The 26493-nt window shown below is 50.5% G+C and overlaps 1 protein-coding gene across 3 annotated transcripts; it reads left to right on the plus strand.

The window, feature by feature from the left end:
- Ptdss2 (phosphatidylserine synthase 2) lies at positions 1–25931 on the plus strand. Of its 3 annotated transcripts, XM_090347074.1 has the most exons (13): positions 123–214; positions 716–973; positions 5704–5805; positions 15152–15234; positions 17528–17595; positions 22304–22438; positions 22861–22911; positions 23312–23425; positions 23522–23640; positions 24667–24781; positions 24854–24999; positions 25083–25268; positions 25629–25931. In XM_090347074.1, exons 2-13 carry the CDS (start codon positions 894–896, stop codon positions 25792–25794), a joined length of 1365 nt encoding a protein of 454 aa, XP_090203200.1. In that variant the 5' UTR covers positions 123–214; positions 716–893; the 3' UTR covers positions 25795–25931. The 3 variants fall into 3 exon arrangements, with proteins under 3 accessions (XP_090203198.1, XP_090203200.1, XP_090203201.1); XM_090347072.1 differs by lacking the exon at positions 716–973 and having other exon boundaries at positions 1–214; XM_090347075.1 differs by lacking the exons at positions 123–214; positions 716–973; positions 15152–15234 and having other exon boundaries at positions 5787–5805.
- The last annotated feature ends 562 nt before the right edge of the window (positions 25932–26493 follow it).

The following is a 26493-nucleotide window of genomic DNA, read 5'->3' on the forward strand; positions in this document are numbered from 1 at the left end:
GCTCCACGGCCCCGCCCCGCTCCGCGGAGACCCCGCCGGGCGGCGCCGCGACCCCCGCCCGCCACCCGCGGCCTGGGCGGCTGTGCGGGCCGGGCGCCATGTGGAGGGCCGAGCGCCGGGCCGCCGCGGCCTCGCGGCCGGGGTCTCCACCCCTGGAGGGCCGCCGCAGCACCGAGTCCGAGGTCTACGACGACGGCACCAACACCTTCTTCTGGTGAGGCGGGAGCGGCGGGGGGCGCGGGGGCGCGCGGGGCGGGAGCGGCGGGGGGCGCCGGGGGCGCGCGGGGGCGGGAGCGGCGGGGGGGCGCGCCCGGGGGCCGCGGGGCCCCGCGTCTGTCCCGGCGGCCGGCGGCTCCCCCGCCTCCCCGTCCGCCAGGCTCTGACGGCCCCCGTCGAGGCTGCGCGGTGTCCGGAGCAGCCCCTCGCGGTGCCGCGCCGGCCGCGATGCCTCCCCGGCCCGCCGGCCCGCCGGCCCGGGGCCCGCCGCCGTCCCCGCCGCTGGCGTCCCCTGCTTTTCTCTCTGACAGTGCGGTGTCTTGCGGTGCGCCAGGGCTCGCGCGGAGCTGTGGCGCAGAGGCCCCCTCCTCTTTTCAGTGAGCCTGGGGCCCAGACCCCGAGCGGCGTGGGTGCCCAGCGGAGCTGGTTTGCAGTCCGTGTGGGTGATAGCCACCGCCGGCCGATGACCTTGGGCTAGCCCTTCACCTTTCCTCACTAGTGATCCCGAGAGACCAAACCCAAAGCCAGAAAGCACCCTTCATGGAGAAGACCTGGAAGGCTCGGCAACACTGCAGACCCAGAGTGTCTGCCTGACACACAACTGATCTCTGGAAAGTACACAGAGAGTCCCTGCCCGTGGAGGGGCCTCCTGTGAACAGCACTAATAGAACTAAGCCATGGCCTTGTCTGAGAGCACATGCCATCGTAGAGTGAAAGAAAGTGGTTGGGCAGTTCAGGAAAAGGTCCCACCACACAGGTAGGCAGGCCCCTGGAGCGACCTGGTCATATGGCATGCTGTCTGGCAGGTACTCGTGACAAAACTCCACAGGGATACGAACTGGGAGAAAGGTGGGTCAGTGGCTATGTGGAGTCCCTGTATCTGGACCTTTAGGTTAGTGCTTTCTGCAGGGTGCTGGTTAAGGGGGCTGTGGAACCATTTTGAGTGAGAGAAGCCTCGAGTCAGTGAGTGTGGCCTCAGAATTAGTGGTATATAGTGTTCTTTCACCCCTGGGGCCCTTTGGAAGTCCGGCCTCTCCGTCAGGTACCATACCCTGCTCCTCAGACAGCCGGAAAGCACCAGCCTTCCACGACAAAGCTGGTGACTACTTGGAGACATTAAGTTCTGAAGGGAGTGGCTGTTTCACACTCACTTGTTTACTCCTGCTGGGTGCAGTGCTGTCGCCATCCTACAGCAAGGAACTAAACAAGCGTTTAGACTCAGGAACAGCCCTGAGATTTGAGAAGGCACAGGCAGTACTGTGCTGAAGGAGTGACAATGTTCAGACCCCAGAAGTTGGGAGCACAGCCTTCCCCCACCTCCACTGTGGCTAAGGCTACAGCAGCTCCACGAAAGGCAGTTGCCAGTCTGGAAGTATAGATCAGAAGTTCTCTGGATTCTCCCCATAGGAGTGCTTGAGAGGTAGGTAGATGCCTGGCCATAGAAGTTACCTGTGAAGAGACTGGAGTCAGAAGAGAATGTAGGGCAGGCTCAGGTACCTTTCCTGCTTTCCCGCCCCACCTCCTGCATGTGCAGAGGAGCTATGGGGGTGGGGAGGTGAAGGGAAGTGTTTCGCATTTCCTTCTGGAGTCTACCAAAGGCCTACCCAGTGAAAATTATTGATGCTACTTGCTGAACCATGTGCTACCATTCTTTTGAATTATCCCTCACTGAACTGCTGGGCTAGGATGTTTTTTCCCCCAGTCCTCGCTTTGAACTCAGGCTAGTGCTCTGCCACTTGAGCCACAGCGCCACTTCCGGCTTTCTAAGTATGTGGTAAGAGAAGTGGAACCTAGGGCTTTGTGCATGCGAGGTGAGCACTCCACCAGCTAGGCTAGGCTCTCAGCCTTAAATACTTTTTTTTTTAAAAAAACAGACAAGATGGTATACACCTGTAAACTCAGCATTCAGGAACCTGTGGCAGATGGATAGGGAGGTCAAGGCCAACCTGGGCCACGTAGTGAGACCTAATCCCCAAAGAGCTAAATAATAAAAGTGTTCTTATTTTGTGTATTACAGAACTTTGATAATGTCACAAAAAGTTAACACAGATAAAGGGTAATACGAAAATGTAATCTAAAGATTGTGAACGTGTAGACCAGGGTGTGGTGGCTCACACCTGTCATCCTAGCTACTCAGGAGGCAGAGATCTGAGAATTGTGGTTCATAGCCAGCCAAGGCACTAAAGAACCTGAGACTCATCTCCAATTAATCACTAGAAAACCGGAAGTGGGGCTGTGGCTCAAGGGTAAGGTGGGTAGCCTAGAGCTGAAGAGCTCAGGGACAGCGCCCAGGCCCAGGGGTAAGGTAGTGGCCTTGAACTGAAGAGCTCAGAGACAGTGCCCAGACCCAGAGTTCAAGCCCCACCACACCAACAACAAAAAATGTGTGTGTATGTATGTATGTATATATATATATATAAATATATACACACACACATACATATAAATATGTGTGTATGTAGTGTATGTATATATATTATGCTAAGGTATATCAGTGCATGTCTCTGGAAGAATGGTTGCAAACTACTTCCCAAGAGAGGCACATACCATTTTCGCCATCTGTCAGTGGAAGAAAGTAAAGTATAGATTCCCCACACCTCCTAATGTACTGCTACCTAATGAGCCTGGGGTGTGTGTGTGTATGTTTGTGTGTACTGGAGCTGGAACTCAAGGTCTTTTTCTGTCATTTGGCTTTCTTACTCCTCCACTCAGCATTTCCCTGGTTAATTGGAGATGAAGACTTTGGCTCTAACCCCAGTGTGACAGGTCTTTTCAGAGTAGCTAGGGTTCTTTGTTGTTGTTGGTCATGGGGCCTGAACTCAGGGCCTGCGTGTTGTTCCTGAACTGCTTTTCTCAGGAATAGTGCTTTCTACCACTTTAAGCCACAGCTACATCTCTGGTTTTCTTGTGGTTAATTGGAGATAAGAATATCACAGGGACTTTTTGGGCTGGGCTGGCATTGAACCACAATCCTCAGCCTCCTGAGACTCTAGGATTACAAGCATGAGCCACCAGCATTGGGCCTACTGAGCTTTCTTAGTGACTGGGGATTGTTGTTACCAGAGCTCCCTAAGGTCATCTCATTGTAGATGGCCTACGTTTTTTTTTTTTTTTTAACCAGTCCTGGGCTTGGGCTCAGGGCCTGAGCACTGTCCCTGGATTTTCTCAAGGCTAGAGCTCTACCACTTGAACCACAGCACCACTTCTGACTTTTTGCTACGTATGTGGTACTGAGGAATCGAACCCAGATCTTCGTGCATGCTAGGCAAGCACTCTACCACTAGGCCAAACTCTTGGCCCCAGGCCCAGGTTTTTCTGGAAGATGCCTCTCTCTCAGTGTGGATTAGGGCTTTCCCAGCTTTGCCCAGGTCTGGGAAGCATGACCAGCCAGTTGGATGCCTTTTTGGTCTTCTGTCAGCAGGCTAGAAGGGCCAGGGTCATAGCCTGGGCAGGCTCTGCCCCTTTCTTGGTGATCCCTCTATTTGCTGATTGATTTTGGCAGTCCTGCTTTCCTGCCCACTCAGCATCATGATCATGATGCTGATCATGATCATGGTTTTTTCTAGAGAGGGATGCCAACTGTGTATTTTCCACTCATGGCCAAGGGCCAGCTGTCTTCACCCACTCCCTTGCAGAGTAACTAAAGTCTTAGAATTTACATAAAGCAGCTCTCTGCCTGAACCCCAAAGCAGACCTTCCCCATGTCTGTCCACACTGGGGAGGAACAAGGAGGTACTTTTACCCAGATGTGGCATCCTGAGATAGCAAAGCCACGTGGTTCTAGAGTCTTATTACTTCTTTGTGTGGACATGTATACTGTTTGTTCAGCAAGAAGCAGTAAGGTGGAGCTTACTTCCCAACAACAGTTCTGAAGTCTGCTCTACTTTGTTCCAGTCCTGGGCTTGAGCTCAGGACCTGAACACTGTCTGATTTTCTCAAGGATAGAACCCTACCACTTGAGCCACAGCACCACTTCCGGCTTTTTCTATGTATGTATGTAGTATGGAGGAATCGAACACAGATTTTCATGCATTCTAGGCAAGCACTCTACCATTAGGCCAAACTCCCAGCTCCATGTCTGCTCTACTTTGAATCTGTTATACCCATCCTCCATGTCTCCAGGCCTGTGACCTCCTTCCTGCCTTTGACTTCTCCAGGGCCAAGGGGAGCAGAAGTTCACTTACTGCTTGAATGACTGTGAACACTTACCACAAGGGCAAAGAGTTACAGGAAAGTCATTGTGTTGGTGAAAAGTAATAGTGAAGAAGCCAATGGCCAAGTGCTGGTGGCTCATGCCTATAATCCTTGCTACTTAGCAGGCTGAGATCTGGGGATCATGGTTCAAAGCCAGCCCTGGCAGAAAAGTCCATGAAGTCCATGAGACTCTTACCTCCAATTAGCCACCAAAAAAGTGGAGCTGTGGCTTAAAGTGGTAGTGTGCTAGTCTTGCGCAAAAAAGCTCATGGACAGCACCCAGCCTCAGAGTCAAAGCCCCGCCCCCCCATACACGTACATGCACAAAACCAGTGGGCTAAAACCATTTGTTTTTTGGGAGGTGGCACTGTCCCTGATCTCTTGCATAAGGCTAGCAACCTACCACTTTGAGCCACCGGCTCTACTTCTGGTTTTTTAGTAGTTAATTGGAGAGAAGAGTGGGGAGAGCAGGGAGGCTGGGAATGTGAATATGGCTTAGTGGTAGAGTGCTTGCCTAGCATACATGAAGCCCTCGGTTCCATTCCTTAGTACCACATAAACAGAAAAAGCCAGAAGTGGCGCTGTGGCTCAAGTGCCCAGGCCCTGAGTTCAAGCCCCAGGCTGGCTTCAAACTGCAGTCTCAGCCTTCTGAGTAGCTAGGATTACAGGCCTGAGCCACTAGCACCTGGCTTAAAAGACTTTTATTACCATACAATAATTGTACATTGTGACATTCCCACATATGTGTAATGCATCCTGATTAGACTTACTCCCTCTCACACTCTGCCTTTATTCCTTCACTTAAAACAATTTCAATAGGGGGACCGGGAGTTTGGCCTAGTGATAGAGTGCTTGCCTAGCATGCACGAAGACCCGGGTTCGATTCCTCGGTACCACATACTTAGAAAAAAGCCAGAAGTGGTGCTGTGACTCAAGTGGTAGAGTGCTAGCCTTGAGAAAGTCCAAGGGCAGTGCTCAAGCCCAGGACTGGCAAAAAAAAAAAAAAAAACAATTTCAATAGGTTTCATATTTCTATTTTTCATTAGTGTGTACATATATGTTTAATTTAAGATAGGGGAATGGGCTTCTGGCTTTTAATTCTAACTTCCGTTGGTAATATCATACCTGCCTGTGCTGTGGCTAGGGGAGCCAACATTCTAAGAGTCTCCTAGTGCCCATAGGTATAGCTCAGTCAGCTGGGAAGTAAGGGTCCAGGTCTCTTGCAAGGTGGTTAGTTGTGCTGTGTGTCACGTGAGTACTTAGTGATGTCATTCCTATGTGTTTTGGATTCAGGCGAGCTCATACCTTAACTGTGCTGTTCATCCTTACCTGTGCACTGGGCTACGTGACACTCCTGGAAGAAACACCTCAGGACACAGCCTACAACACTAAGAGGTAACTGGTGCTTGGTGTGGAGAATGTGGTGTCCTTCCTGTTTTTGTTCAGACCAGAGCTCTCAGCCTCCCATTCTGTATGTCTGATGTGTCCAGGTACTGGTCAGTAGGACCCACAGTTTACACTGCAGGGACCAGAATGAGCTATAGCAGCTGGTGGGGGGAGTGGCAGGGGGGAGGTGTCCTCCTAGCTGGCACAGTTCTATGATGGCATGATGTCATCAGTACAAACACTACTTTGAGAGGCAATATTTGACCTCAGAATTTTTCGGAGCAGGCTGGTCACAGGCCTGCCCCTACCAATGTTTCAAGACTCCTCAGCCAGTCTTGAATGTGTACAGAAAATTAACAATGGAGCATTCTCATTTGTCCTGATTCTTCCATACTTGACAGACTTTTTCCCATTGCTCCTATGATTCTCAGGCCTCGACGTCTGCCCAGGGCTGCTTCGGCACTTTGTGTTTGACAAATGAGGGTTTTCCTGCTTGTGATCATTAAATGAAGTGATGGTGATGGTGGTGTCAACATGTGGGTGTGGTTGTGCCTCTGCCTATCATCAGGTCCTGTTAGGGTGACCATGTCACACCAAGTGGCTCACAGTGTGGTTGGCTCCATACACCAGGATGTCTGCCTCTATAACGAGAGTCCCTGTGAGTTGTCCTCTTGTGGGTCTGTGTCTTTGGTGCTCTTAGGTCTTCTGTAAGAGGTTGCTCCCAAGGGCCTGCCATCTACTCTGCTCCCTCCATACTCAGGGTTTTCTTCCTTTTTCTGCCAACTTGCTCCCGGGCCCACCAACTTACCTACTATCTGGCCCTTCCTGTGCTGGCACTCTGGATCTCACCTGTAGGACTACCTGGTCCTTTTTCCTTTTATCTGTCAACCCCTGCTCTCTCCCTAGTCACAGGCAGACCATGCAGACTTGGAATGTCCTTTAGAAGCTGGAGGCTCCCATGGAACTGGTTTAACCTTGGTCCTCTGGAAGAGCCCAGCTCTGTCCTTGATGCCCTGGGAACCTGGGACCTGGGAACACTGGCCCCTTGGTTATGGAGGCAGTGAGTCTGGGGCAGGTCTCTGCATCTGTCCACAGGGAAATCCCATCTGGGGATTCATCTGTGGGCGCCTGGCATAGAGGGTCTGCAGTATGTGCTGGGCAGAAAAGAAGTCCCAGAGATAGGACTTCAAGACATATTCCCTGGGACTAGTGCTGTTGCCAGAGGTCCTGGGTTCAATCTCTAGCACCCCAAAAACAACACCTCTCTACATGAGAAGTAAAAATAGCCAGGGATGAGTAATTGGGGTCTCACTGGGCAAGAATTATGGCAAGGAAGAACCTGTCTCTATCCCTCCCTGGAGAAGTAGGCCTAGGCCAACTGACTTGAGCTGCCGCCCTGCACAGACCCTCTTGTCAACAATAGGTGACCCAAACCCAGTGAGGCTAGGAGTACAGACCCTAAGCTTAAAATGGCAGCTACTAGTCAGCTGCCAGTTGTCTTAACAACTTAGGAGTCTAGATCTGAGGATCACAGTTCAAAGCCAGCTCAGAGCTGGACACGGTGGCTCACGCCTGTCATCCTAGCTACTCAGGAGGCTGAGATCTGTGGATCAAGGTTTAAAGCCAGCCCGGGCACAAAAGGACCTGAGACTTTTATCTCCAGTTAACCTCTGGAAAACGGGAAATGGGGCTTGGCTCAAGGGTAGGTGATAGCCTTGAGCTGAAGAGCTCAGGGACAGCGCCCAGGCTGAGCTCAAGCCCCATGAACCCCCCCCCCCAAAAAAAAATAAGCCAGCTCAAGCAGGAAAGTCTGAAAGTCTCATCTCTAATTAATTGCCAAAATGCTAGAAGGAGAGCTGTGGCTCAGGTGCTGGAGTGCTAGCCCTTGAGCATAAAAACTTGGACAACACTGAGGCTCTGAGTTCAAGTCCTAGGACCAGCATTCTCCAAAGGAGTGAGGAAGTTACTGTGGTTATAGCCCCACTTTATCCAGTACTTACAGCACTTCTGAGCTGTTCCTGTGCACAAGAAACTGCCTCTCCACCATGGGGACACTGGATATCTATTCTTGCATTCTCTATGCCCCTGTCCTGCTTTAAGAGCACAGAACCTGGGATCTACTCTTCTGGGAAACTCCAGACACTCCAGGTCCACAGCTCGCTCTGCTGTCCTGCAAAATTGCTGTGAGTGCATCTGCCCTGAGGCTGTTCTCTCCGTCCCTTCCTGGGCCCCAGCCATGCGAGTATAGCCAAGAAACTCTGCACATCCCTGAGACTGCTAGGACTAGCTTATTTTTGTTGTGTGGGAGTTTTTTGATGCTTTCAAGGAAGTAGGTTTCATTACTATTTACATTGTTTAAAATCTTGGAATGTGGCCTAGTGGTACAGTGCTTGCCCTGCATGCACAAAGACCTAGGTTCAATTCCTTAGTCCAACATACACAGAAAAAGGAAGAAGTGGTGCCACCGTGGCTCAAGTGGTAGAGTGCTGGCCTTGAGCAAAGAAGCTCAGAGGCAGTGTCTAGGCCCTGGGTTTAAGCCTCAGGACTGGAAAATAAATGAATAAAATAAACAAACAATAAAAGTTGGATAAACTAGTTTGGTTTTGTTAAGCTTTTAACTTTAGCTTGTATTTCATTGTTCTTTTTTATGGATCTTCGGGTTTTTTCCACATGTGTATGGTACTAGTGTTTGAACTTGGAGGCTTTATGCTGGCTCCACAGGTGTTCTACCATTGTACCAAACCTCAACCCTTTTTTTGCACTCATTAATTTTGAGATAGGCTCTTACTTCCTATATGACATGTACCTGGACCATGATTGCCAGTTTTAGGCTTCCTTTTATAGCTGGGACGACAGGTGTGCATCAACATGCCTGACTTCTGTTGCTGTGGTGTCTTACAGACTTTTCTGCCTGTGCTGGCCTCAAATTGCAATCTTCCTGATTTCATCCTCCCTAATAGATAGGATTTACAGGTGTGGTCACTGGCACCCTACTTGTTTTGCTTTGTTTTGTTCTGTTCTGTTTTGGAGAAGTTATCTCACTGTATTGCTTAGGCTAGTCTCAAACTCCTGTGTTCAGTAATCCTGCTTTAGTCTTCCAAGTAGCAGTGACTGCTGGCACTGGCCACCATGTCTACTTTTTTCTTCTCAAATTGACTTTATTAACAATTTGATGTACTTCTAATAAAGTTTAAGCCTAGAAATGTGGCAGATGCACATACCTGTGTATCCACTGTCACATGGACCAGTGGACCGTTTCCTTCACCAGGTAGGTGGCTTCTGGCTCCAGTGAGCTGGAGTTTTGGTGCCATGTGGTTTGTTTTATAGAAGTAGGGCTGCTACCTAGGGGGCTGCCTTTTGTGTCTGGTCCTCCCTCAGAGTGGCATCATGGTGCCACATGGGCGTGCATAGTTCTCATCTAGCCATAATGTTCTTGGAGGAAGACTCCAGGTTCTTCTAACCTCCAGCTGATGCCATTCCATGTACAAAGTGAGCAAAGTGAACCTCTTCACACATTATAATCACAGAAATTAATGACACAAATGCATAAATGCTCATTAAAATACGTTTTTGGTTTTGTTTTTTTTTTTAGTTTTGGTATTGGGGCTTGAACTCAGAGTCTGAGTTGTCTCTTTTTCCTCTTAGGGCTGGCACTCTACTTCTAGCTCTTTACTGATTAATTGAAGGTAAGATCTCTGACAGACTTTCCTGCCTGCATTGGTTCGGAACCACATTCTCAGATCTAAGACTCTTGAGTAACTAGAAACACAGAATTCATACACGAGCCACTGGCACCAAGCAACAAATACTGTATTCTTAAGAATCTTATAAGGAGTAAGGATTTTTATAGCTTCGGAGGTTTCTGAAATCAGTGTTCCACACATAGTGGTGTTGATTGTATTCTTTCTTTCTTTTTTTTTTTTTTTTTTTTGCCAGTTGTGGAGCTTGAACTCAGGGCCTGGGCTCTGTCCTTGAGCTTTCTCAAGGCTAGTGCTCTACTCTTGAGCCGCTGAGCCGCAGCACTACTTCTGGCTTTTCTGTGTATGTGTATTGAGGAATTTGAACCCGGGGCTTCATGCATGCTAGGTGAGCACTCTACTAGCCATGCTCCTGGCCCTCTTTTTCTTTTGTTTGTTTAAGACTAGGTCTCACCAGGCCCCAGTGGCTTTGGTGGCTTATGCCTATTATCCTAGCTACTCAGGAGGCTGAGATTTAAGGATCACAGCTCAAAGGGTTTAAAGCCAGCCAGACACAAAAGTCCAGGAGACTCTTCAATTAATTGCCAGAAAAGTGTAAGTGGCATTGTGGCTCTAGTAGTAGTGTTAAGCCTTAAGCTGAAGAGCTCGGGGACAGTGCCCAGGCCCAGAGTTCAAGTCCCACAGCCAACCAAAAAAAAAAAGACAAGGTTGCCCTATTGAGCCCAACTTGGCCATGAGTGTGTGTGTGAGTGTTAAGATGGACTTTCTTGCCTGCACTGACTTTGAATCACAGTCCTCAGTCTCACTTTCCTGAGTAGCTAGGATTACAGACATGAGCCACCAGTACCCACCTGAGCTTGGAATTTTTTATACTCCTATCTCAGCCTCTCCATTTCAGGGATTTCAAACATGTGCAATACAGGGTGATTATGTATGTACACACACAGGACAGCAAGTGAATGCTGTTCTCTGCGAACTGAGTCCCTTGAGCCTTCCTCATTCCAGTGACAAGGAGTGTACCCAATGCTGAGAGTGTCATGGTTCTCTAGTGAGAACCGGATTTGAAGAAGCTGCTGATTGATTCCAAGGCGAGTTCAGGAAACACCAGGATAAGGTTAGAACTTCTATATTGTTTGAATTCCAAAAACTCAGAAAAACAAAACAGCGCCCACAGTGACTTGTGCCAAAACAACACAGGAACAAGAGAGCTCTATATAGTCAGAGCTGGAATAGTTTGAGCAACAAGCTTTTATTTGCTGGAACAAAACTCAGGGTATAAAATGAATATTCATAAGTATTTGACAAAAGTAAATGAATAATTTTTAAAAGTCGGGTACTTCTGGAGCTGGTGGTTCATGCCTGTCATCCTAGCTACTCAGGAGGCTGAGTTCTGAGGGTTGCAGTTCAATAAAGTCTGAGACTTTTTTTTATTGTAATATATAGAGGGTTATGTTTACAGATAGAAGGTGTATCACTTCTCACACATTGATTCCCCTTCTCGTGTTTTTGTTCCCATTTCCCTTCCCCCAAATTCTGAGACTCTTATCTCCAATTAACTACCAAAAAATCAGAAGTGACACTGTGGCTCCAGTGGTAGAGTGCTGTCCTTGAGCTGAAGAGCTCAGAGACAACTCCCAGGCCCAGAGTTTAAGCTCCACAACCATAAAAAAAAAACCAAACAGGTCCTGGTGGCTCATGCATATAATCCTAGCTATTCAGGATGCTTAAGGATTGTGGTTTTGAAGCCAGGATGAACAAGAAAGTTTGTGAGACTCTTATCTCCAGTTAACCACCAGGAAGTGGCACTGTGGCTAAAAGTGGTAGAGCTCTAGTTCAGGACCAGTGCCCAGACCCTGAGTTGAAGCCCCGTGGGGAAAAAATAGTAATAAAATATTCATGAATCCATAGTGTTATAAATGATCAAACCAGTAAATGGAGGCAAAGGCGCACATCTGTGCAGAAGATTTCTGATAAATTATGTAGGAGAGAGTACACAAGTCTTTCCCCTTAACCTGCATCCACACATCAGTTTCTTTCCCCAGAATGCAGAATGGGAAAGAGTTGTTCCAGGGTGGAAACTGGACAGATGGACCTCTGCCCAGTGCTAAACATCAGCATCAGCAATCCTTGCAGTCACAAATCTTGCTGACAGTGGAACTTTGATCAGGGGTGATGGAAGGGCATCTGCCCTTGGGGTCCTTCCCATACCCTGCTTTAATCATAAGAAAAATCAGGTAAGAGACACATCACAGGGGGAGACTTACCAGCACGAATAGTCATTTCTGCTTACAACCATCCTGGCTACCAGTGGCTCACACCTGAAATCCTAGCTACTCAGGCGGCTGAGATCTGAGAATCCCGGTTTAAAGCCGGCCTGGGCACAAAAACTCTGTGAGACTCTTGCCTCCAATTAACCATCAGAAAACCAGAAGTGAAGTGGCACTATAGCTCAAGTGGTAGCATGCTAGCTTTGAGCTGAAGAGCTCAAAGCACCCAGGCCCAGAGTTCAAGAACCAAGACCAACAACAAGAAAAAAAGAATGACAGGCTTTGTAAGAGACAGGACACAGATGGCTCACGCCTATAATCTTAGATGCTCAGGAGGCCAAGATCCGAGCCAGCCCAGGCAGACAAATCCTTGAGACTACCTCCAGATAACCAGCAAAAATTATAAGTAGACATGTGACTCAACTGGGTGGGTGCCATCTATGAATGAAAACACCATATAGGGCCAGGAGTTTGGCCTAGTGATAGAGTGCTTGCCTAGCATGCACAAAGACTCAGGTTCGATTCCTCGGTACCACATACATAGAAACAAGCTGGAAGTGGTTCTGTGGCTCAAGTGGCAGATCACTGGCCTTGAGGAAAGAAAACCCAAAGACAATGCTTAGGCCCTGAGTTCAAGCCCCAGGGCTGACAAAAAAAAAAAGAAAAGATTATGGTGAAATATGGTTTGGTAAATAGACAATGGAATTTTACTCATCCATTAAAAAGACTTAAGATGATGTCATTTGCATAGACTTAGAAAAAATCATGCTAAGTGAGGTAAGCCAAGTTCAGAGAGACAAATGGTGCATGTTTTCTTTTGTGTGGAAGCTAGAATTGAAACATAATGACATAGTAACCTATATAGGACTCTAGGCATTCATACACAGCCACACTGAAGAAGGTACTGAGGAATCACCCCAGGGCTTCGTGTGTGCTAGACAAGCACTCTGCCACTAGGCCATACTCTTTTTTTTCTTTTTTGGAGGTCATAAAGGGAGGGAAGATGAACAAAAGCAATCATGCTATTTCAGTATACACGGTAGGAAATGACATGTAATTATGAGCAGGGACAGGAGAGGGAATCGGGGAAAGCAAAGGAAGGGATGACATTGTCAAAAAAAAAAAAAGAAGAAAGAAACATGCTCCCTGTCTTACTTATCGTAACAACTCTGTACAATGCTTTATAACAACAATAAATTTACTTTTTAAAAATTACCCTGTAAAGTTCTCGTACACGTAGGGAGTAGAGTCATAGTCACCTGGCCTACACCATCACTGGATTGGTGTGTTACTGAGCCCAGTGTGTCTCAGAGTGGTCCCATGTGTGAGGCTCCTGATGGGCCCTGGTGGGTGTGACCCAGGCTTGTCTCCATCTCTCTGGGTCCACTCCTCTGTTGTTCCACTCTTCCTGCAGTGGAAGTCAGCTGAGTCAGCCTGTGTCTTGGTTGAGATGCCCCCACGAGGTACCTTTCACATCTATAGCCCCTGCCTCATGCCACCTTCCTGTCTTGGCAGTGATGGTATGGGAGCTGGGCCAGAAATTCAGTCTTGGGTGCTTTAAATGTCCTGCAAAGGTGGCTCTGTCTACTGGGCCAGGAGCTGATCTCTGGCCAGAGTTGATCAAATGACCAGACCTTATCTAAGTTGTGGTCCTTTGAGTTTCATGCTAGCCACCCTAATGAGACTTGTCCCATCACTCTGTGTCATGTGGAATTGAGCTTAAGGGTCACTTGGCCAGAGCCACACATCACTGGAGCTGGTGTTCTTGTGATCAGGACTTGCATACCCACTGGCCTGAGCAGTTTGCAGGCAGACAGCTGAAACCTTTCATGTGCATTTTGCCTCCCCACTCTAGCGTCCTTCCCAGGGCCGGGATTCCCCACCCCCTGCACTGCGTCTTACATGTTTGGTGTGGTGGTAAGTGTAGCACTTAACTTTCCATACTGGGCCTGCAGGGATCTGCGGATGTTGGGAAAGGTCACTCCATGACTAGCAAGCTTTGTTGCTGTTGTGTATCTACTTTAAAACAGGTCCAGCAAGAGAACCTGCCTGGCCCATGTTAGAGCTGACAACCATTAGGTCTTACCTTTCCAGGGGCTTTTATGAACCCTAGTTACCACTGATAAAGTTTAGGGGTTTGGGGGTACTTGTCTTGGGAATTAAACTCCGGCCTGGGTGCTGTCCCTGGACTTTCTTTTTGTTTGTTTGTTTGGTCATGGCACTGGATCTCTTGGCCCAGATGCTGTTCCTGAGCTCCTCAGCTCAAGGCTACCACCCTCCCCCCTTAAGCACAGCAACACTTCTGCTTTTCTTTTGTTGTTGTTGTTGTTGTGTATTTTTGCCAGTCCTGGGTCTTGAACTCAGGGCCTGAGCATTGTCCTTGGGCTTTTTTTCTCAAGGCCAGTGATCTGCCACTTGAACCACAGCACCACTTCCAGCTTTTTTCTGTGTATGTGGTACTGAGGAATTGAACCCAGGTCTTTGTACATGCTAGGCAAGCACTCTACCACTAGGCCAAACTCTGTCCCCCCCCCCCTTTTTTTTTTCTTTTTTCTTTATGTGGGTCATGGGGCCTGAACTCAACCTGGGCGCTGTCCCTGAGCTCTTCAGATCAAGGCTACTACCCTACACTTGAGCCAGGCCTTACTTCCTGAGTTCTAGAGGTTGTAGATAAAGCCCTGGCTGGCTTTGAGCCTTGATCCTCAGATCTCTTCCTCCTGAGTAGCTGGGATTACAGGCATGAGCATTGGCTTTACTTCTGATTTTTTAGTGGTTAAATGGAGATAAGAGTCTCACGGAATTTAGCTCCCTGGCTGTCTTTGAACCTCAGCCCTCAGATCTCAGCCTCCTGAGTAGCTAGGATTACTTAAAGGTGTGAGCCACTGCACCCAGCTTCCCTGGACTTTTTCAAAGTTAGCGCTCTACCACTTGAGCCACAGCTCTCACTTCTGGCTTCTTGGTGGTTAATTAGAAAAGTCTTGCGCCGGACTTTTCTGCCCAAGCTGGCTTTGAACCTCAATCCTCGGATCTCAGCCTCCTGAGTAGCTAGCATTACAAGCGTGAGCCACCAGCATCCACCAAGGTGAGGGGTCTTTGATAGAGTGTTTATTAGGGGTGACACTGGACTCCATATGTGAGCAGTCCCTTGACACAGAAGTGGTGACTGTCTTTGTGCTGTCAGAGCTAGGGACCCTGCACCTATTTGGGGGAATGAAAGGAGCCCAGTGGGGGCCACAGAGTTGCCAGCTCTGCCTGACCCGCCCCCCACTTCCTGCTGCTCTGCCCAAGTGCCAGGGCAGCCACTGAGGGTGTCCCTGGGGTCCCTGCCTCTCCCTCCTCTGTGTGAAGGAAGATGGCACACACTGAGGACTGTTTGTTCTTTGTTTGCAGAGGTATTGTGGCCAGTATTTTGGTTTTCTTATGTTTTGGAGTCACACAAGCCAAAGATGGGCCATTTTCCAGACCTCATCCAGGTAACTTGCCATTTCTTTCTCCATGTGTGCCATGTGGCACTTCTGCCCTCAGCAGCCACTGTGTCTGTGCAGCTGGGTGTGACTGCTAACCAGAGCCATGAAACACACGATGCACTGTGAGCTCATCAGGTTGAACAGGAACCTGGAAGTCCAGCCGCTGCTCACCCTTCCCCAGAGGCATACTTTGTCCTTTACAGGTGCAGCATGGCTGTGAGCCGGACTGCTTCAGCCAGCTCACTCTGGCTCTGGGCACTGGGAGTTCCTCCAGTCCAGGAGCACTAACTCCAGTCCCTTGGTAGACACCAATCTTGTCAGGAATAAGCTCCCAGCTGGTTCCTCTGATGCAAGCACTGCCCCAGCTGTCTGTATGTCCATCTCTAGTTGGGGCCATTTCTAAGCTACCTGAGCTCCACTTTTCCTCTCCTTCCAGGTTACCTTGCTCTGCTCTCCAGTGTTTCTTTACCCGTCTTTGCTTCATTTATATAGAAAGTTCTAGAGCCACTTTCTTCCTTGAATCTTGTTAGGCTTGAAAACAGGACCCCCCCACACACACGCCCACACCCATACCCTTTATCCAGAAGTCTAGTGAAGTGGATACAGGAGTGCCTCTGGAAGCTATAGAAGATCCTCTGCTCCCGAGGGGCATTGTCCACAGGGCTCTGCCCGTCTTTTACCACCCCTAGGGTCTGGGCTGTTTAGCTGTGTCATTAGCAACCTGGCCCTGTAAGAGGGCTGGAATAAGGTTCCAGATCTGTCTGGGGAATTGCTTCATTTGGAAACTTTTAATTGGTTGTAGTTCCAAGTGAAGCCCTTTGAAGCAGGTCCTGGCCGTTAGAGATGGGCTCTTTCCCATTCCGGTTTGATTTTGTTTTTGTCTTTGTGTCTGTGATGCTGAGATGAAATTTAAGCCCCGGAGCTGGGAGTTTGGCCTAGTAGCAGTGTTTTCCTAGCATGCACGAAGAAGATTTCTTGGTACCACATACGTAGAAAAAGCTGAAAGTGGTGCTGTAGCTCAAGTGGTGGAATGCCAGCCTTGAGAAAGCTCAAGGACAGTGCCCAGGCCCTGGCTTCAACTACAGGACTGCCCCCTCCCAAAAAAAATAAAAGCCCTCCATAATTACAGAGGAACAGCCCCAACTTCCTCCTAGTCTTTCACCTGCGAATCTGCCCAAAAGCTGGAGTTGTCAGATGCCCAAGCACTTCTGAGCTTACTCTTCGCTGTCATCTTTGATGTTTGGATGGAGGTGGAGCCCTGGAATCAGAGCCACCGATGCTAGGGATGGCTAGAGTTGTTTACAGAAATGGGAAGGAAATGTAAAGGATGACACAGGGTCAGAGATGGTCCAGCTTCTGATTCAGGAGAGTATGGGACAGCAGGAGGCAAGGTGATGGTAAAGAAAAAAAAAATCGAGCTCAGCCTTGGATCTAGTGACCCAAGAGGTGTCTGTCAGGAACATAAAGCCTTAGGCATTGGCCTGTCCTCACAAGGGAGCCACACAGTGGGACGGACACAGAACAACTCCATCTCTTGAAGCATCCCTTGAGTCCCCTTGATATCTCCCTGCTCTGAGGGTGAGGGTGATCCTGAGTAGGCTGCACCTGGAGCCATGGTGTAGGTACTGTGAGCCAGTGAGGACTTTTCACACGCTTAGCCTGCTCTTCAAACCTGAAGAATATGGGTGACCTCAGGTGTCCCGTGCCCAGCTTGTATCCCAGAACCATGTTTGCAAATCCCCTGTGCACTTCCCACAATCTGTTGCCTGCCTATGTAGGTTTGGCTTTTCCTTTACCCAAGTAGATCAGGACGCAAGCCCCGAAGAGGCCCAGGATACCAAGCCAGTCCTGACCCCAGGCAGGTCTGTGCCTCGAGGTGAGCCACTCAGTGCCATAGTAGGTCAGGCGTCCAGGAGTGTAGAGCATCAAGAAATGTGACAGCGTGGTTAGTCACAGTTAAGATCCTCTTACCTGTGCAGGAAAATATTACCACGATAGAAACAGCACACTGGAATTAAGTGGAGCTTTTCTTACCACGGTAAAGGTGTCCACCAAGAACCAGGGGCATACTCAGTGATGTAGGTGGCAGCATGGCTGGTATCTGCCACCACTGCTTCTAACCTGTCGTTAGGGACCTTGGCGCCACTGGTGAGACAGAAAGAAACAACATGCTCAAGGCCCATGGAAGAAAATGGGAAGTTAATTGATTCTGAATTAGACCATGGGAGGACCCTGGTTGGTACTGCTGAGGAGCCCTGTGGGTGGGGCCCTGACGTGCCCCCTTGTCTTGTCTTTGTAGCTTACTGGCGGTTTTGGCTCTGTGTCAGTGTGGTCTACGAGCTATTTCTCATCTTCATTCTCTTCCAGGTAAGTCATTTTGTTTTGTCATTTTCCTTTTCTTTTTTTAACTCTGGGCTTAGGCATTGTCCCTGAGCTCTTCAGCTCAAGGCTAGTGCTGCTCTACCACTTGAGTCACAGTGCCACTTCTTGTTTTCTAGTGGTTACTTGGAGATAAGAGTCTCATTGGCAATTGGGTGAGGTGGCTCACACCTGTAATCCTAGCTACTCAGGAGGCTGAGGTCTGAGGATCCTGGTTCAGAGCCAGCCCAGGCACAAAAGGACCTGAGACCCTTGTTTCCATTAAACCTCTAGAAAATGGGAAGTGGGGCTTGGCTCAAGGGTAGGGTGGTAGCCTTGAGCTGAAGAGCTCAGAGACAGCCCCCAGACCCAGTTCAAGCCCCAAGACCCACCAAAAAAAAAAAAAGAAAAGAGTCTCATTGGCTTTGAGCCACAATCCTCAGATCTCAGCCTCCTGAGCAGCGAGGATTACAGGCGTGAGCCACCTACACTCAGCTTTTTGTTTTGAACTCATGGTCCAGGCACTGTCTTTGGGCTTTCTCAAGAACGGTGCTATACCATTTGAGCCAAAGATCCACTTCTGTGTATGTGGTACTGAGGAATCGAACCCAGGGCTTTATGCATACTAGGTAAACACTCTGCCCCTAAGCCATCCTCTCAGCCTTTTGTATTTTAGGTCCAAGATCTGGACTTGAACTTGGTACCTGACACTTTCACTCATCAGCTAGCATTCTACCAACTTAGCCATGCCTTCCACCCCATTGTTAATTTGTCTTCAAAACTGTGGAGCCAGGTGCCAGTGGCTCACACCTGTAGTCCTAGCTGCTCAAGAGGCTGAGATCTGAGGATCACGGTTAAAGTGAACCTGCGCAGGAAAAGTCCACGAAACTCTTATCTCCATTAAACTACTCAGAAGAGGCCAAATGTGGTGCTGTGGCTCAAGTGGTAGAGTGCCATGCTTGAGCACCAAGAGGCTCAGGGGAAGGACCCAGGGCCTGAGACTGGCAAAAAAATAAAGTTAATGATAATTTTTAAAAAGACTGAGGAATAAATGATGGAGGAAGCTTCCTACAGTCGGGCTCTGGAGTGCCAACTGGAAGCTGTCCTGGATCAGTAAAAGCAGACTGCTTTTGTCGGCAGAAGGATCTATGTGTTTCTGCATGTACAAATCTGGGCAGGGCTGGGGAGAAGGCAGCTCATCCATTCTGTGATGGGTCTGTGCAAGGGCCGTGCCTAGTGAATGAATGTCTGCCTCTGGCCTGTGAATGATTAATCAGCTGTTGTCTTTGGAGCTTTCTCCTGCCTGGCACCATACTGCAGGAGGCTGACACTGCAGACTTAAGTCAGTCTTAAATAATGGTGTGCTGCATTGTCTGTTTACTAATGCTTTGCTCTACCTCTCTAATGAAGACACATTTTGATGGTTTGTTTACTCAAAATCCCGTCGGTGTGTGATTTTTACTGTGGTATGTCATCTTTGGGACAGGTGTGTGGGCTGTGAGCCTCAGTATGTGTGCAGGCAGTGGAAATGTCACCACAGTAGGACACAGAACAGTTTGATCTCAGAAAATCCTGATGCCCCTGCCTGCGTCATGGCAGTGTGTCACAGACTGACCTACACATGGACCCTCACAGGGAGCATGGGCACACAATTTGCATTTGTTATCTGCCAAGGGAGGCAGCAGCAGCCCTGCTCCCCTTTCCACTGTCCAAAGGGCCGTCTGCTCAGGCGGGGAGGAGTCTGTCTGGTCCTGCTCTGGACCTTCCCATCCAGGCTTTGTGTGTCTACAAGTTTCCCGTTCCATGGTGGACAGTAGCTGTCTGGTAATGGCACAGGGGGGCTTCCAGTGGTCTAAGGAGCTGCTACGCGGCCTTCGTGTGGCTGTGCTGTCTCACAGGCCACCAACACTGACCTAGAGTTCTTGCTGCTTCATATCCTTGGTTTCAGCTTGTGTGTGTACACGTGCACATGTGTGTGTGCCCAGAGGTAGGACTGCTGAATCTTAGGGCCACTCTAATAGAATAACCATCCTAATTGGAATAAGGTGGTATGTTATTGTGATCTTGATTTGCCCATGATATAACTTCAGTCCAAGCTGTATTCAGATTTCCATAGTTTTTACTTCATGTCTGTTTTCTTCCCATCATACCTTTCAGAGATGACAATGAGGCATGATGCGGTAACCTGAAGGGATGATGAGCAGAAAACAGATATGAAGTGCAATTAAGGCTGGCACTCTGCCACGTGAACCACTGCTCCACTTCTAAATGTTTTGGTGATTAATTGGAGATAGGTGTCTCATGGACTTTCTTCCCACAGCAGGCTTTAAACTGCAATCCTTAGATTTCAGCCTCCTGAATAGCAAGGATTATAGGTGTGAGCCGTGGATGTCTGGTTACCTTCCCTGTTTTTGATGGTAGGAGAGTCAATTGAGTATCAGTCAGGTCATGTGGAATTAGCAATTGGGTGGTGTGAGTCTTTGCATTTTGCTATTTTTATTGAGATTATCTTGAGTCATCTGATTTCTTGCATCTACAAATGAACATTAGATAATTTTTCTGTGGCCCTATGAAAGAGCCAATGAGATTTTCTTCTTTTTTTTTTTTTCTTTCTCAATTCTAGAGTTGAAACTCAGGTCCTCTTGCATGCTAGACTAGTCTTCTACAACTGAGCCATAACCCCAGCCCAAGCAAATGAAATGTTGATAGGGATTTATTAACTCCAGTTTTAGAATATTGTCATGCCAAAATAACAAGTCTTCCAGCCCATAAATATGGAATATCTGTCTAATTATTAGGGCTATAATTTCTTTCTGCTGTTTTTTGTTGTTGTTGTTGTTGTTTTGTTCTGTTTTGTTTGTTGATGTTTTTGGTTTGCCAGACCTGGGGCTTATACTCAGCCTGGGTGCTGTCCTTGAGCTTCTTTCCTCAAGGCTAGTGTTCTACCGCTTGAGCCACAGCACCTCTAGTTTATTGAAGATAAGAGTTTCAGGGCCTTGCCTGCCTGTGCTGTCTTTGAACCATCATCCTTAGATCTCAGCCTCTTGAGTAGCTAGGATTTCAGGCATGAGCCAACAGCTCCCAGCTTTTCCTGTTGTTTTGTCAGCTTTTCCTACTGTTTTGTCTAGTGTTTTTTTGCATTTGTATTGATGACATCCTGGTCCGAAATTTCCTGAAACTACTCTACCCACCTTCCTGCCCTCCAGTCCTGGAACTTGAACTCAGAGTGCTATCCCTGAGCTTTTTCACTGAAGGCTAGCCCTCTACCACTTTTAGCCACACTGCCACTTCTGAAATTCGGGTGGTTAATTCGGGATTAGAATCTCAAAGAGGGGTAGGGAGTGTGGCTTAGTGGTAGAGTGCTTGCCTAGCATGCGTGAAAACCTAGGTTTAATTCCTTGGTACCACATGAACAGAAAAAGCCAGAAGTGGTGCTGTGGCTCACGTGGTAGAGTTCTAGCTTTGAGAAAGTTCAAGGACAGTGTCCAGGCCCTGAGAGTTCAAGCCTCAGGACTGGCAAAAAAAAAAGGGGGGGGGGGTGGGGTGGGTTGGGGGAGGAAAGAGTCTGCCCAGACTGGCTTCATTCTCAGATCATACTCAGCTTCCTGAGTACTGGGTCACAGGCGTGAGCCAACCGTGTCTGATAGGAACTGCTTTTCCTTGGCTTTGAAACTGAGTTTAGGGTTTGTCTGGTGTTTTTCTCTGCCATGCCCCGTGGCTTAGCAGCTTCTTACCTGTTATACTCCGCTCTCAGGAGTGCTGTAGGGTCAGAGTCTCTGGCCATTACTGGGAATGGAATACGACAAGCTCAGTCTCCTGGCCTGTCCAAACGGGGACTTGCAGGTTGCCCTAAGAGTGGAAGCAGGCTCTCCCATCCTCATTCTTCTCCCGGCCTCACCTAAGGCCTTGGGAGCTGAGCTGAAAGGTAATGCTTGGAACTGGTCTTGAGCAAGTTCCTTCCTTGATGGGTTTGGACTTTAGGTCCTGCTGGCTGTCAGAGCACACAAATCTGCCCAATCTCCTAGAACTCCACCAGGACAGGTGGCCCTGACTTCAGGGAGGTGGCCTGCACCCCAGGCCTAGGTAACAGCATTTGTGCCGAGCACTGTTGGCCTGGGTCACAACAGAAAACTGTGGTTTAGTATCAGCTGCAACTCACATCCCTCCCAGACCAAGGCCGAGCTCACAGCTCGACAGTCTCCTTTCCATTTTTTCCCGTCTGCGGTGTGGCCATGTCCTGTACGTAGCTCGTCATCTCTGTTGTCCCTTTTGCCATCCCCTCTCCAGCACCTCTGCTGTGTCATTTGGTCTCCAGGCCTTGAGCCTCCTCCTTGCCTCTGGAGGAGAGAACCTATCACGAGGGCACCGTGCACTGAGGTTGGAAGAGCGTTGGCTGGTGCCAGCGTTTGTATGTCTGGCGGCGTTTGTCCTGATGCCGTATGAATATGGAGCAGTGCGGCCAGGGTTGCTCTGAAACTGGTAGCACAGTAGGAGAGGGACAGCAGCACAGAGGTGCCTCTGTTGGGCCAGGGGTCTAAGGTGGGGAGTCTCTACCCTGCTGGTCTTCGGGGCACAGAAGCCCACAGATCTCTGGCCTTAACTGGAGCGTGAGTGCTGCTTTCTGCATGCTGACTGAGATGTTAGATGCACACCACAGCCTGGCCCTTGTCCAGGCTGCCCCACTAGACCTGACCCCACTCACGGTGCTACCTTGCAGACAGTCCAAGATGGCCGACAGTTTCTGAAGTATGTCGACCCCAGGCTGGGAGTTCCACTGCCAGAGAGGGACTATGGGGGAAACTGCCTCATCTACGACGTGGACAACAAGACTGACCCCTTCCACAACATCTGGGTAGGGGACGCCCTCAGCCCTAGTTTTGCCGGCTCCTGGCTACTCTCATGTCCTGAGGTTGGGCACAGTGGCCCTTGTCAGGACAATCACCCACATGCGGGATCTCCTGGTCCAAGCTTGAGCCCTATTCTGACTGGAGAAGGGCTCTTCAGAGGATCGCCCTGCTCCTTGTCTGTAGGCACCCACAGCTGCACTTGTGTAGACGCGGCCTTGTCCTGGTCTGGCAGGCACTGCTCAGAGCGTCAGCCTCCTCAGGCCTCTGTGCAGTGTGACATTCTAGAGTGGTGCAGCAGGGCCAGGGGGCTGCCTGAGGGTGGGGGGTGGGGGGGTGTGGAGGCCTTCCTGAGCTGGAGGGGGGGCTGCCCGGGATGGGGGAAGGGGCCGGGAGGCCGTGCCTGAGGCTTGTGTTCTGGCGCCCACAGGACAAGCTGGATGGCTTTGTTCCTGCACACTTCATTGGCTGGTATCTAAAGGTATAGTGATATGGCTGGCCTGACTCCCTGGTTTCACACTCCCCTGGGCTCTGGGCCGTTTCTGATCACAACACTGATCTGAGTGTGGTGGGTACAAAAATCCTGGCAATGGTAAACATCTGGAGGGTCCTTCTCAGCCTGCACTCTGGGTTCCTGTTCCTCTCTGGGAAGGACTTGTGTTGTCCTTTCGCCCTCTGAGTCCTCAGCATGCAGTCCTGGCCAGTCTACCAGCAGAACCGCTTCCCTCTAGAGCAGCGCTGGCTGTGTGGGCACAACCACACTGGCTGAAACATCTTGAAACTGAGGCTGCAAGAGATGTTGTCCCCTAGCACGCTGACCTGGAACTCACCGGGGGGCGCTGTGTGCACGGGGCCTGATGGGGTGCATCCTGGCTCCCCAGACCCTCATGATCCGAGACTGGTGGATGTGTATGATCATCAGCGTGATGTTTGAGTTCCTGGAGTACAGCCTGGAGCACCAGCTACCCAACTTCAGCGAGTGCTGGTGGGACCACGTAGGTGCCTGTGGGCCGGGACGCAGACCTGGGGCTGGCCTCATGCCCTGGCCGTCCAGGGCCCCGGCATCACCTCTCTCCTGACTCCTGTCCTAGTGGATCATGGATGTGCTTGTCTGCAATGGTCTGGGCATCTACTGTGGCATGAAGACCCTCGAGTGGCTGTCTCTGAAGACATACAAGTGGCAAGGCCTCTGGAACATTCCAACCTACAAGTACGTCTCAGGAGTAAGGGGCCGTGTTGGGTGGCTTCGAGCGCCAGTTCCATCCTTGTCACACAAAAGGGCCTGAGGATGGGTGCACATTTGTCCTCTTTGACCCAGGACCCTCCACTCTGGATGACACTCACTATCAGCAGGCTGCGATTTGCCTCACCCACCCCCACCATCCCCATCCTCTGGCTGGACTGTCCAAACCTGCCCCCTCCTGCTGCTTATGGGGAGTTGCTCATGTTTATTAGTTTTACTTTAGGATTAAGGAAGGGAGAGAGAGGAAGGGAGGGAAGAGAAAAGGAGCATGGGTTGGCGGCTGGTTCGGTGGTAGAGTCTTTCCTAACAAGCACAGGCTCTGGATTCTATCCCCAGAACCACAAGAAACAGTGCCGGGAACACAGTGAGCCTGTTACTCAGGAGGCTGAGGCAGGAAGATCGCTTGAGCCAGCCTGGGAAACGTAGTGGGATCCTGTCTCAAAGATAAAAAGGCAGCTGGGAGGGTGACCTAGGTGTAGAGTGCTCGCCTAGCATGCATGAAGCCCTGGGCTCAATTCCTCAGTACCACATGCACAGAAAAAGCTGGAAGTGGTGCCGTGGCTCAAGTGGTAGAGTGGTGGCCTTGAGTAAAAGAAACTCAGGGACAGAGTTCAAGCCCTAGGACTGGCCAAGTAAATAAGAAGGAATAAAGAAGCAAGAACCAGGGGCCGGGAGTTTGGCCTAGTGGTTAAAGTGCTTGCCTAGCATGCACAAAGACCCAGGTTTGATTCCTGGGTACCACATACATAGAAAAGAGCCAGAAGTGGTGCTGAGGCTCAAGTGGTAGAGCTCTAGCCCTGAAAAAGCCTAAGGACAGTGCTCAGGCCCTGAGTTCAAGCCCCAGGACTGGAAAAAGGGAAAGAAAAACAAGAACCTAAGAAGAGAAAGCAAGGAGTGGGGCCATCCTCTCATCTGGGCATCAACAGAGATACCTGGCCGTGGGCCAGTGGGCCAGGGTACGTGTCCTCAGGCCGGTGGCGCTCTGGTTTCCAGGGGCAAGATGAAGAGGATTGCCTTCCAGTTCACGCCCTACAGCTGGGTCCGCTTCGAGTGGAAGCCTGCCTCCAGCCTGCACCGCTGGCTGGCTGTGTGTGGGATCATCCTGGTGGTAAGGCTGGCGGCCTCGTGATTGCGTGCAGCCCGGGGTCCTGAGCTCGGCTGACCTTCTCCCATCCCCTAGTTCTTGCTGGCGGAGCTGAACACATTCTACTTGAAGTTTGTGCTGTGGATGCCGCCTGAGCACTACCTGGTCCTGCTGAGGCTGGTCTTCTTCGTGAACGTGGGCGGGGTGGCCATGCGCGAGATCTATGACTTCATGGATGACCTGTGAGGGCCGGCGGCCAGGCCAGGGCGGGAGGCTGGAGGAGGGGGTGTGGGGGGCGGGCCTGGCAGCTGCTGCCTCTCCGCAGGAAGCCCCACAGAAAGCTGGGCCAGCAGGCTTGGCTGGTGGCTGCCATCACGGTCACCGAGCTGCTCATAGTGGTGAAGTACGACCCGCACACGCTCACCCTGTCCCTGCCCTTCTACATCTCCCAGTGTTGGACACTTGGCTCTGTCCTGGTCCTTACCTGGACGGTCTGGCGTTTTTTCCTGAGGTGAGTGGATGGGGTTCCCCTGCCGTCTGTCGTCTAGCCAGCCTAGACAGTTATGGGCGGTCCTGGATCTTGCTGGTATTCGGCCCCTAAGTGGTGCCGGCCCCAGCCCGCTTTGCTATGGGGCGGGCATGGGTCCTGTCTGCCCTTTCCAGCCTCGTTCCTCTGGGGGCCTGGGAGGGGCAGTTGCTCCTCCCCATGGGTCACCACGTTTGCCTGGTGGTCTGGGCTCCGTTCTTATCCAGCCACTCCTCGAATCACCTCCCACGTGGCCTCCAGTGGAGAGAAGGCACCAGGTGTCTGTAGGGTCTGTGCCAGGGGCTCGGGGGCATTGGTGGAGGCATGGCCTGTGCTGCTTCTCAGGGACATCACGCTGAGGTATAAGGAGACCCGGCGACAGAAGCGACAAGGTGACCAGGGCAGAGCTCTCAGCAACAGGGATGGGCACCTGGAGCCAGATGACGACCTTCCAGAGTCCAGGGCAGCGGAGGAGGAAGCCACTAAGGAGGGGGCCTCGACCTGCTCTTGACCACCTTCCCGCCCCAAGCCTGGCCCCACCGGTGTTCCCTTTTCTGTGCTTAGCAGGCCCTATCCCTCCATGTCCATGTGTGCAAGTGAGTGTGTGTGCACACGGGTGGCGGCAGAGCCATCTCCAGGGCTTGGAGCAGGGGCGCAGCACAGCACAGGCGAGGCCTCCCTCCCCGTGCCTGGGTAGAGGCCCTCCCCTGCCCACAGGCACGACCTGCTGCTCCGTCCCTCGGGTACACAAGTGAGGGGCAACCACCCACCAGCAAGATGGCTGAAGAGCAGTGGATCAGCATGGAGCCTTCACTGAACCCGCTCTAGTAACCTGGAGGGGTGTGGACGGGTTGGAGGTCACCAGACTGGCCCTTGGACACCCCAAGTCCTGTGGGCCTGTGTCCTGGCTGCTACCTGTCTCTCTCAAACCCCTGAGTCGTTGCCATGAGCAGACAGAACAAATAAAGTAACGTGAAGGTGCTCAGCCTCCAGCCATCTTTCCTGTTCCCATTTTGCTGCTCCACCTCTCCAGAAACCTCTCAGAAAAAGTAGCAGTGGCTGAGGAGGGGAGGTGATGTCGGTCAACAGCACAGACCTGTGCCACAGTCACAGCTGTGCACTACCTGCCGTATCACCTCTTGCCGGGGACGGGGCCATGGGGGGACGGGACAGGAAAGAGCAGCTATCTTCTCAGAATGCTCTCGGAAGA

The sequence above is a fragment of the Megascapheus bottae genome, chromosome 16 (assembly GCF_031878675.1).
Source record: "Megascapheus bottae isolate mThoBot1 chromosome 16, mThoBot2.hap1, whole genome shotgun sequence".
Taxonomy (NCBI): domain Eukaryota; kingdom Metazoa; phylum Chordata; class Mammalia; order Rodentia; family Geomyidae; genus Megascapheus; species Megascapheus bottae.